At 42.0% G+C, this 12,510-nt stretch overlaps 1 protein-coding gene across 1 annotated transcript in view; it reads left to right on the forward strand.

The window, feature by feature from the left end:
* The window catches only part of AKAP4 (A-kinase anchoring protein 4), an 8,090-nt gene extending 6,993 nt beyond the window's left edge, over nt 1–1,097 (forward strand). Inside the window, exons 3-4 of the mRNA XM_019648899.1 lie at nt 251–319; nt 811–1,097. Coding sequence (XP_019504444.1) covers nt 251–319; nt 811–966 — 225 coding nt within the window. The 3' untranslated portion in view covers nt 967–1,097. The remainder of the gene's footprint in view (nt 1–250; nt 320–810) is intronic.
* The last annotated feature ends 11,413 nt before the right edge of the window (nt 1,098–12,510 follow it).

A 12,510-nucleotide genomic window follows, 5' to 3' on the forward strand; every position in this document is an offset into this window, starting at 1 on the left:
GGCTCTGGGCACTTCAAGGTCTGCACATTTCAGCCAAGAGAAGGAGAGTAAAAATAGCTCTGTTTATCGTGATCCTTTGGTAAAACTGTTTGGTAAAACATTGGGGAGCAATTTTTAAGTCTTATGTTTTGAGCTTGAAGGCCCTCCAAGGACTGGAGAGAGAATAAAAGAAAAAGGGAGTTCCTCCCCAAACTCACAGGTTCTACAATTGTGTGCCCCGAGAGTTTTTTCTTTTATTTTTGGGCCCTAGGCACCCAACTTGCCACACCTTAGTCTTGGCCCTGCTCCTCAGTCCCATGAAGATAACATTCATACACATGTGAGTTCTCTCTCTGTCTCTCTCTCTTTCACACACACACACAGCTTCATTTCCTACATTTGATGGATTCTAGAGAAATAAAATGCTAAACCAAATTATTTTCAGTCCAGGACCTGAGCCCAGCTGATCTTCCCTACTTCCAATCTCATACTTTTTAAAGAGCGGTTAGAGAATGGCAACCCCTGACCTTGATTTAGCAAATCAGCACAGACGAATTGAAGGACCCAGCACCTGGTGAAAATATTTAGTGAACACAATTGATTCTAAAGTTTGTTTTTTGAAGCTGTAAAGAAAGTACCTTTGTCATTTTTAGCTATGTCATTAGAGGAGGGTCAAGGAAAAAGAAAAGTCAGTCCTGGATTTGTGGCAGGTTTTACTCTAACCTTAGAATCATGCGTGGAAATGTGGGTTGGTGGGTAGTTTACTTTATCCATCTGGATCTCTTCTCCAAAAGCATCACCTGACTTAAACGATTTCTGCGCTCTCCACAGCTTCCTGAAGTTTCAGCTAAGGCAGCAGAGAAGGGGTACAGTGTAGGAGATCTCCTTCAAGAGGTCATGAAGTTTGCCAAGGAACGACAACTGGATGAAGCCGTGGGCAACATGCCTAGAAAACAACTGCTAGACTGGCTTCTCACTAACCTGTGAACTAACAACGCTTCTGACGCCTCTCCAGTTACTCCCCCACCCCTAGTAACATTCCATTGCAGCTGGGCACCCCCTCCGTTAGTCTGTTGAACAACATGCTACACGATTGTATTTCCCAGTACATCAAAGCAGTTGCGTTGTGTAAAATAAAGGGTGTCCAATAAGCTGGGCAGCAACATAAAAAAATGTCATTGTTTTCTTGATCACATTGACCTAAGGCAAAAGAAGGGAATGGGCCCAATTTCAAGGACTGGTGATACAGTGTTGGACTTGTGTCCAGATGTCTCTAATGCTGGGTTATTTTCTGAGCACCCAAGACACAACGATGTAACCATGTACAAATCTCTAAGAAATTTTGTCCAAATAATCTGATTGCACAATCTATTTTAGAGTTTTGCCATCTGTGGACTCCATGTTGCTGCCGGAATTGCACACATAACTTTATAATCTCCTTTCTAATCCCAAGGATTCAGCTTTCTTGGTCTCTGTTAAGAGTTTGAAAATGGGCTAGATTGCACAAAAACAAACTGATGTAAGAATATTACCTATGGATATTGTAACCCTCCACCAACCTTGCCACACACACACACCCTCACTGTTCACTGCACATGGCTATTTAGTATTTACCATCCAGATCTACAATGGGATCTGATCCTCCCCCCACCTGTGAATAGAGCTTCCTTATACACTATTTCCTTCAATTGATGAGATTTCCTTGTCTTCCATCAGTCTGAGAGAAAAATTTTCCAAGAAGAACACTACAGAATGGTAAATTCCTCATGGCCAATCTAAGTGAATCCCAGTTTCCTTTGCGACTAGCACAAAGTTCCTAGATTTGCTGCATGCTTCTCAGAAGTCAAACACAATGTTATAATTCATTGCAGATCAGATCAATACAGTGCTTTCAACCCTCAAAGCCTATCTTAACCATTGCAAGTGCTCTAGGCTGAGGCACTTTTGGGAGCAGGTTAAAGGCATGGAGGCAAACTTTGCCTGCTTTTTCACAATGGAAAGGCAGAACTTTAAAACTCCCTACCCCAGAGGAAAGCTAATCAAAACTTTTCCAGTCACACCCTACCTGAAAAGCTTTGGAGTTGCGCAACCACAGATCCTTGTCTTTGTCCTTGAAGAAAATCCTTAATAAACAAACCCCAGGACCAGGGCTGCATTACTGATGACCCAATACTCCCTGAGCACAGCTGGGACCCATAGTAGTTTACTTCCTTGATTAACTCGGCTCTTGACTTGTTTCCTGATTTTTATTATGAGGTGGCCTTAGGGATTCCTTAGACCATGGAAATAGAGCACAGAAAGCTATATGTGCTATTAAATGAGGGGGTTGGGGCAAAATTGTCTCTAAGGGCCCTTCCAGTTCTGACATTTGAGGATTCTAAGAGTTTCTGTTCCATCCTATCCTAGGGAATCCTCTATGTGGATGAATGAGGTAAAATCAGGGTGGGAAACTTGATTTTTGCCAGAGCCAACTGACAGATTCCAGCAGAGAAAGATATGCTTTGGGCCACAAAGGACCCTGACAAGGATCTGGAGCAGCTCACCAGTCCTTGGGGTGTATCCCTGGAGGGTGAGACCCTGGACTTTTCACCTCTCCAAATGGAGTCATGATCCCAGACATCCTATTAGCCATGTGGCCTTGCTCAATGCCAACAGTTGGAAATGGACAAGGACTTCTGCTGAGCTGAGACCCCCACATGTCACAGGAAAGGGAAGACAGGAACAGAAGGAGGAGGAAATCATGATTATCTATCTCCTGGCAGTCGGTGTCATTGGTTTGATATCTCTGACAGTTTTATTTTCTCTGAACATCAGACCTTCATTTCAAAAGAAAGTTGCGAGCAGAACTCTATCTGGGAGGTTACTGGAGGGCCAGGACTAGGCTGAGGTGAGGTGAGAAAGGCACTTGACTTGTGGACAAAATTTCAGGGGGCACCAAAATACTCAGTAATATAAATAAGGTAAGTAATATTTTGATGTGAAGGGCCACTGAGTTTGCCAGCCTGCCACACCTTTGCTTTGGTTGCTATAGTTTCAGGCATCGTGACCCAACAAACTCTGGGGTCATACCACAGGGTCATAAGCAGCAGGGAAGAGTCTTGGCCCATCATCGGTCTCTTCCCAGCTGCTGACGGGGGTGGAAGCCAGCTGCAGGTGCCCAAGAACTCGGCATTGCCCAAATCCATCTAAAGGGGCACATCTCCCTTCGTGGTGGCACACTTTCAGCCAAAAGTCAACTATAACTTTATTATCAAGGTAATGAGTTTATAAATTTCATTTTTTTTACAGTTCTTTAGAGGGCTATTTATTCACTCTACTGGTATTGACCTTAGTGTTTTCCAATGGTCCTACATGATAAGTGTTACAGCTATTTACCTAATTTCACTTCCTTTAATGTAATGAGAAAGACTCTGGTTGAACTGGGGGTTAGGCAAAATTCAGTTAAAGGAGATGAGGTGAGCTTGATTCTTTGAAGGTACCTGAGAGTGGGTAAAGAAAGTGGAGACAGGTGAAATTTAGTTAGTGGAGTTGAGTAGAAGCAAATCACCACATTTAATTCTGACAGTCTCTAGATCTCCTTTTAAAATTTGCTTCCCAGCCTGCCATTTTTCCTGATTGGTGTTCTCCCAAGTCAGTATGATAGTCCCATGGTTCCACATACTTGGTGTGGAGAGTCTAAACTAAGGGAAACTACAGATTGTGCTAAAAGTTAATGATCCCGATCATAGAACTCAAATATTTCAGCGTGTCCGTTCCTCACTGCTCACCCCACCAGTTCCTAGCCTAAGCCTGCATGAAACACAGAGATGGCGTTCAGAAAGCCCTCTGGAGATTCTTATTTTTTATTATTTTTTATTATGAAATACACATGTTTTAGAATTAGTTTCAGCTGTACAACACAGTGCAATAGTTATACTGTTTACCCCTTGAAGTGACAACCCCCCTCCCCCAATCCACCACCCCACTTCCCCCCAATATCATACATATCTATTACAATTCCCTTGACTCCACTCCCACACTATACTCTGCATCCCGTGACTATATATATTCAATTATAGTTGACATACAATATTATACATCAGCTTCAGGTGTACAGTGCAGTGATCAAGCCTCTACACCATTCATGAAAATGATTTTATATATCATCCATTTCCAAATGGCATTTAAATATGACTCAAATAAAAACATTCCCCAGAAATTAACCAACTTCCATGGGATAGAGAAGATTCAATAGTATTTTGGTTGTATTTTACATTCTGTATTTGGTTGATATACTTTTTATGATAGCAGTGTTATCCTACATAAAACAGAAGCCACTTTTCTTTCAGTTACCTGATAACTTGAGCCTCCAGGACATTTAGAGAGAACTGGTGTTTCCAAGCTGCATTAGCAGTGTCAGATGAGGTATACCTGGGATTCCTATTAGTTTGCTCAGGTATACACATAAGATGGAATGTCAAAGCTGAAACAGATCTCAGAGATGATCTATCTCCTTGATGCTCATAGTGGGGTCCCAGGACCAGCAGCTGGCCCATCACCTGGGAGCTTGTTAGACACGCACAACCTCAGGTCCCAGAGCTTCTAAATCAATATCTGCATTTTAATCAGATCCCCAGTTGATTCCATTGACTCATGCAAACGTTAAACTTTGAGAAGCACTGGTCATTCTAATGTAATCTCCCTCCCAGTGCAAGTACCCCTCTCTCCAGCATCTCTGGCAGGTGGTCTCCCAGCCTCACTTGTGTTGAGAATGGTGGACATTATTTTGTAAAAGGGGTTTATTAGCATGGGTTTATCAGCAGGGAGGCTAATTTCAAGATGTGCTAGAAGTTGCCTGGCAGACTGAAGCAGGAGGAGGGCAGACAGTGTTGGGACTGGCAAAAAAACGAGGGTAAGGATGGTGGAGCCAGTGTGATCTGTGGGGGGATGGGACAATGCACTAAAGACCAATTAGGGTAAAAAGGCCAGGTGTGAGACGAAAGCGTTCAGCCAAGGGGCAGAGCTTCTTTGTGCAATCATAGGAAAATGGCTGATAGAAACTCTATCTAGGCTAGAGAACTAGAAGACAGGGTATGGCAGACAGCCTTTTGTAAATATTGCCCTAAGCTGGCAAGATAACAGCATTTGTTTCGCCTTGAGGAGCTTCCAGTTACTCTTCATGAGCTTTTTAAAACAGCTTTATTTAGATATAATTTAAATACCATACAATTCACCCATTTAAAGTGTACAGTTCAATGATTTTATCATATTCACATAGTTGTGATTCCACCACCACAATCAGTGTTAGAACATTTTTGTTGCCCCCATAAAACCCTGCACCCCTTAACCATCACTCTCATCACCTCCCTCCCCCGCCAAAATGCATACACACTCCACTCCTTCCCTCTCCACATTTGGCAACCACTAATCTGCTTTCTGTCTCTTATCGATTTGCCTAGTCTCGACACTTCATATAAATGAAATCATACCATATGTGGTCTTTGATGACTGCCTTCTTTCTCTTAGCATGTTTTCATGGTTCATCTATGCTTTAACATGTATGAGCTTATAAAACAAAACTGAATTTTGCTCATAGTAATCTCTCCCCATCCCCCTGGAGATATGTCTCTCCTAAACAAATTAAGCTCTCCACCTTGTCACAGTGTTTTGCTGTGTGTGTGTGTGTTCTAAGGAAACCTCCTTCCCTCAATCTTCCACCCTCCTGCTCCATTTGGCAGGCTTGCTCCATGGGCCTGGGCCAATGCATAGCTGTCATCCTGGGATTTTCCTTCCCTGCTCTCCTAGAGTGTTAACATTGCCCGGATCCCCTGTTTTCCTTTTCTTTCTTTTTTTCTTTTTTACCAACCATTGTTTTTTTCACAATACATTGTCAAGTAATGTTCTAAGATGTCTAGAAGACAAGCTCTCTGAAATTCCTGAAATTGTCTTTATTCTACCCTTATATTTGAGAGTCAGTTGGGTTAGATTAGGGGGAAAGTTACAGGTTAAAAATTATTCTCTCTCATACCTTAAAAGGCAATGCTCTATATACTTTGGCATCTAGTACTGACAACGAAAAATTTTAAGAATTTAACTTTATCCTTGGTGAGTTCTCTAGATGAGGGTTTTTGTTTGTTTATTTGTTCCTTATGCTGGACATGCAATAGGGCTTTTAAATGTGGATAGCCATACTTCTGATCTTCAGCGTTGAAATTGGTTTTCCTTTCCATATTATTTGTTTGATAAATTCCCCGTCATTTCTATGTTCTGTCTTTCTGGAACTCCTAATCAGTCAGACATTAAACCTCCTGAATGGATCTGCTTATTTTCTTTTCCTGTTGTTTTCATCTGTGATGGCCAATTTTATGAATCAGGTTAGCTAAGTTATAGTACCCAATTATTCAATCAAATGCTAATCTAGATGTTGCTATGAAGGTGTTATGTAGACATGTTTCACATTTATAATCAATCAGTTTAAAGTAAAGAAGAGTATCTTCCATAATCTGGGTGGGCCTGACCCAATCAGTTGAAAAGCATAACGGGTTTTCCTGAAGAAGAAATTCCACCTGTGGATGGCAGCATCAGCTCCTGTCTGAGAGTTTCATCCTACTCTACCCTTTCTAATGATTTTGGACTTGCCTAGTCAGCCCGCACTATATATATATAGTGTTTTGATATTTTATATAAATACATAATATATAGTATATAGTATATATATATTATAAATAGTATATATAATATTTTAAATTTCTAAGTGTTCTTTCTTGTTCTCAGATTTTTCCATTTTCACAGTATTCTGTACTTATTAATACAATAATTATTTTATTCCTTCTTCATTTCAAACTCTCTTTTCTTCCTCAAGCTACCCCTCACCCCTAGAATTACTTTTTTTCTATGTGTTTATCTAAGTCTGTTTTCCATATTGGAGTTTTTCCTTAAATGCCCATGGCAGGTAGGATGAGGGATAAAAGATGGAAGTTCTGCATATTTAGATATTATTGACCTATATCTTCTGCCATTATACTGTGTAGCTATTAAATGCCAAAATGTAGGAAAAATCTTATCTAGGGACATTAAGTTGATTTTGAGAAAAATTCTGTCATGCTCTTCATTGCCATGAGTTTACACATTTTTATTCCATTTCTATCATTTTGGGGTTGGGAAGAAGAGGAGGTAAAAGCATGTGGTCAACTCATCAACTTCAACAGAATTTAGCTATTTTTTTTTACAATTTGAGTATTAAATATTAACTGAAGGTGCTGATAGTGATGGTGACACGAATGATAACTAGAAAACACAGATTCTGTAAAGCAGGAAAAAGATACCTACATTTGTAAAATATCACTGCCTGTCCTCTCTAGAAGAGCCCTCAATGGAAGAGCCAAGATGTCAGAGGAGATAAACACTGTGCCTGCATCCTTCCATGGACACATTAAAATTATAACTAAATTTTAAAATAATCAACCTGGAAAACCATCTGAGGTCTAGCCAAACATAAGTCCTATAACTAAAAATATAAAGAAGCCACTTCAAGACTGGTAGGAGGGGCTAAGATGTGGAAGGGCCCCCAAACCTCCCTGTGGCAGTTGAGAATCAGGAGGGATAGCTTGACTGCAGAGTTTCACCCCCAGAGGAGCACAGAATCCCAGACCCCAAGCCAGGCTCCTGAACTCAGAGTATTGGTGCCAGAATGGGGAGCCCCCCACAACAGGTGGCTGTGGAAAACAGTGAGGATTCTGACCATCCGCGTGGAATGGAAGGCTGCGGGAAACCCAGACATTCTCTTAAACAGCCTACACACGGACTCACTTGTTCGCAGGCACTCACCTTCAGCTCCAGAGGAGGGACAGTGACTCAGGGGGCCTCAGAGACATATAGGGAGGCAGACTGAGGAGTATGGCTTCAGAGGGAGAACTGGAGGACAGTCAGTATTTTCCCTGTGTGAGGTCCTTCTCCCATGCAGCCTGGAGGCACCACCTTTCCTGTGTTGAACCCACCCCCACAGGCAAAATCTGAATCTGATTGGCCTGGTAAGCTCCGCTGTTCCACCCTGCTGACTTACCTGGGACCCCACCCTAGTCAACTCCAGCACAGCTGGAGGCAGTTTCTCCACAAGCAGCCAGCCTCTCCCACATTGGATTCTTTCTTGGAAAACTATCAAAGTTCACAAACCCCATGGGGGTGGCAACTGGCCTTGGTGTGCTCTGAGACTTTTGCTCACTCACTCCAAGCTCAGCACTGGCCCCAAACCAGAGTTTACATTAACCTGGTGACCACAACTCGTTCCACCCTAGTGACTCTCTGGGGCCCTGCCTCACCTAACTCACACACCACACGAGGCTTTATCAGTGGCTGAACCTTAAGGGAGATGGCAGGTGGCAGCAGGCCTCCAGTTGTCCTGGTGTTTGGGGAGTTATGCCAGGCCCAGTACTGGTGGCAGCCAGCCTTGGTTCACAGCATAGCTTTCCCCCCATGCCTCCATGTTTAACACAGGGAGCAAACAACCACAGATCACTTTGTAGCTGCTACCAGGCAGCCCCTGGCCAGTCACAGGCAGTGGCTGACCTCAGCCTGCACTGGAGCCCCTCCCAAGAGGCCCCACAACCAACATACGTGGAGGTTGGCTTCAAACCATTGCAGAACAATGCCCAGTTAGCCCCACAAGTGGTAGGCACAAAGAGCAGTCCCAAAAAGCACCAGAGCCTGCTGGGGCAAATCCCACTCAGTGGGGTAAGCCTCCTGCACAGCAGCCTGTAAGCTGTGGTTGTGGCCAAACCCCACATCCAGTCAGCCCGAGAGTCAATCCCACCCACTGATGTACCAATAGTAATCAAGGCTCAACTATAACAGGATAGCACACACAACTCACAAAAGGAACACTTCTGGAGCACCCAGCTCAGGTGACCAAAGACTGTGCCACTGGGCCCCACATGACACCTACTATACAAGGCCACCTGGCCAAGACAGGGAGACACAGCATGTCTACCTAATACATAGAAACAAACACACACAGGCAGCCAATATGAGGAAATAAAGAAATGTGTCCCAAATGAAAGAATAGGAGAAAAATCCAGAAAAAGAACTAAATTAAATGGACGCAAGCAACCTACCAGATACAAAGTTCAAAACAATGGTTATAAAGATACTCTAGGGCTGGCCAAGTGGCTCAGTTGGTTAAGAGTTAGCTTAAGAGCACAAGCTCTGAGCAACAGGGCCGCCAGTTTGATTCCCACATGGGCCAGCGACACTGCGTCCCAGCTGAGCTGCTGCTGAGCTGCCAACAGGTGGCAGGATGGCTCAGTAGATAGAGCGTGTGCTCTTAACAATAAGGCTGCTGTTTCAACTCCCGCATGGGATGGTGGCTACGCCCACCTGCAACTAAGATTTTAACACAGCACCTTGAGCTTAGAGGCCATGAGCTGCCAATGGGCAGCCAGATGGTGACTGGCGCCCTCCACAACTAAGATTGAAGAACAACAACTTGGCTGGTCCCCCTCCCCAATTCCCCAACACTGTTCCCCTCCCCCAATTCCCCAATTTAAAAAAAAAAGGAAACTCTAACTTAGTGAGAACTTCAACAAAGAAATTGCCAGCATAAAAAAAGACATAGAAACCATAAAAAAGAACCATTCAGAAGCGATGAATACAATAACTGAAATGAGGAATATACTAAAAGAAATCACCAGCAGACTAGGTAAAGCAGAGGATTAAATCTGTGATTTGGATAACACAGTAGCAGAAAATACCCAATTGGAACAGCAGGGAAAAAAAGTCCAGGAAAATGAAGATAGTTTAAAAGACCTATGGGACAACATGAAGCATAACAACAATCACATCATGGGGTACCAGAAAGAGAAAAGAGAAAGCAAGAAATTGAGAACCTATTGGAAGCAATAATGATGGAAAACGTCCCTAACCTGGTGAAGGAAATAGACATACAAGTCCAGAAAGTGCAGAGAGTCCCAAACAAGATGAACCCAAGCAGGCCCACAAGTAGACAATTAAATTATAATTAAAATGGCAAAGGTTAAAGACTAAGAGAGAACCCTTGAAGCAGCAAGAGAAAGGCAACCAGTCACTTATAAGGGAGCTCCCATAAGACTGTCAGCTGATTTCTTTGCAGGTCAGAAGAGATTGGCAGGGAATAATTCACCGTGTTGAAAATCAAGGACCTACAAGCAAGACTACCCAGCAAGGCTATAATTTAAAATTGAAGGACAGAAAAAGAGCTTCCCAGAAAAGGAAAAGCTAAAGGAGTTCATCACCACCAAACCAGTATTACAAGGAATGTTAGAGGGACTTCTTTAAGAAGGAAAAAAGAAATCAAATTATGAATACTAAAATGGCAATAACTACATATCTATCAACCATTACTTTCAATGTAAATGGATTAAATGCTCCAATCAAAAGGCATAGGAGGGCTGAATGGATAAGAAAACAAGACCCTTTCAAACGCTGTCTTCAAGAGACTCACTTTAGATTAAAAGACACACACAAGCAAAAAGTAAAAAGATGGAAAAATATATTTCATGAGAAAGGAAATGAATAAAAGAAAAAAGCTGGGGTAGCAATACTTATACCAGATAAAATACACTTTTAAACAAAGGTTATAACAAGAGACAATGAAAGACCCAGTAATCCCTCTTCAGGGTATTTATTCAAAGAAACCCAAAATGCTACTCTGAGGGGACATGTGCATCCATATATTTATTGTAGCATTGTTTACAATGGCCAAAATGTGGAAGTCAGCCTGGGTGTCGGTCGATGGAAGAATCGATATCAAGGAGGTGGTACATATATACACTGGAATATTGCTCGGCCATGGAAGTGAATCGATTCTTGCCATCTGTGGTGGCATGGATGGACCTGGAGAGAGAGTGCTGTGCTGAGTGGAGTATGTCAAACAGAGGGAGACAGATGCAATGTGATTTTGCTTATATGTGGAGTCTAAGAACAGAATTAACAAACAAAACAGAAACAAACTCAAAGATCCAGAAAGCATTTCAATGGTTGCCAGATAGGAGGGCTTTGGGGGTGTGAGTGAAAGAAGGGGAAGTGATTAAGAAGTACAAATGGGTTGTTATGTAGGGTCTAGCATAAGGGATATAGTCAATAATATTGTAATAACTTGTATGGTGTCAGATGGGTACTAGATTGGTTGGGTTTTGGGGGGCAGGGTGAAAAAGGTGAAGGGATTAAAAAGTACAAATTGGTAGTTACAAAATAGTTATAGGGATATAAAGAAAAGCATAGGGAATATAGTCAATAATAGTGTGATAGCGTGGTACAGTGTCAGATGTTTGCTGGATTTATCATGGGATCACTTCTTTAGATATATAAATGTTGAATAATTATGGTGTACCCCTGAAACTAATATAATATTATATGTTAGCTATATTTTTAATAAAAATCTTTAAAAAATAAAACAGCCCTCAATGGCTCCTTACTGATCATGATATCAAAGCCAGATGAAACCCTCAAGGTCCCCCATTAACTGGTCCAATTGTAATAGGAGGTTAATAGATTAGCCCTAATCAGCCCTAAATAGTAAATCACCAGTTGTTTTCCACAGGACTAGAATGAAACAAGGAGGTCTCAGGTCATAGCAAATAGAAAACTGAAATAATCACCCCTACTTCTTAAAAGGGGAACCACAAGACTCTGCTGGTTTCAACCAGTCCATGGAGGTTGTGCACAAAGAAAAATCTTGCCCTAAAGATGACCTTTTGATATCATGAGGCTAAAAGTCCCCAGCAAACTACATGTTAACACCACCACCCCCCAATTTGTATATGTGATTCATGGAGTTGAATGAACTGCCCCTGCCTGCACAATAAGACTTCATTATACCAATTATGTAATCCCAATGAATATGCATAAGTTCCCTATTCTTAACTCTTTAAATCTCACCCTAAAATCCCAATGGGAGAGACAGATTTGAATTTTATCTCCTTGCTGGTTGGCCTCGCTATAAAAGTGTTATCTTTTCTCAAAAGCTGGTGCCATTGCATTGGCTTCTAGGTGTATAGAGCAGTAAGCCCTTGTTCAGTACCACAAACTCATCTTTAGACCCTTCTGTTTCCTTAGTCACCAACTCAGAGCTTGTTCTATAGGCTTTTTTTCTTTTCTACCCTCAAATTCCAGACTTTCTACCTTTACCCCTGCAGCTCCTTCTACCTACAGTACTATTCTCTACCATTCCAACTTTTTCACTTCCATCTATGCCCATCTCAGAGCTTATGATGCCTTCCTAAATCAACCCTAACTATATGTTCTTTTCTTCCCCTGCAGTCCTCATATACTTACACTCACCTATTACCTCAACGCATTTATTCACTCAAGCCATAAACATGTAATGAGCACGAACTATATACCAGACACTGTACTAAGCATTAGTGATGAAGAAATAAATAAATCAGAGGTGGCCTCTACTTTTTCAACAGTGTGTTTTTATTCCATGTCACATGTGCTCAACATTTCCCCCCAGATTCTGTCATCTACTTTCTGATACTGGTACTGAAGCAGTCGCTAACCTAGTAGGTGCCTACAGAT

The sequence above is a fragment of the Hipposideros armiger genome, unplaced genomic scaffold, assembly GCF_001890085.2.
Source record: "Hipposideros armiger isolate ML-2016 unplaced genomic scaffold, ASM189008v1 scaffold_7, whole genome shotgun sequence".
NCBI lineage: Eukaryota > Metazoa > Chordata > Mammalia > Chiroptera > Hipposideridae > Hipposideros > Hipposideros armiger.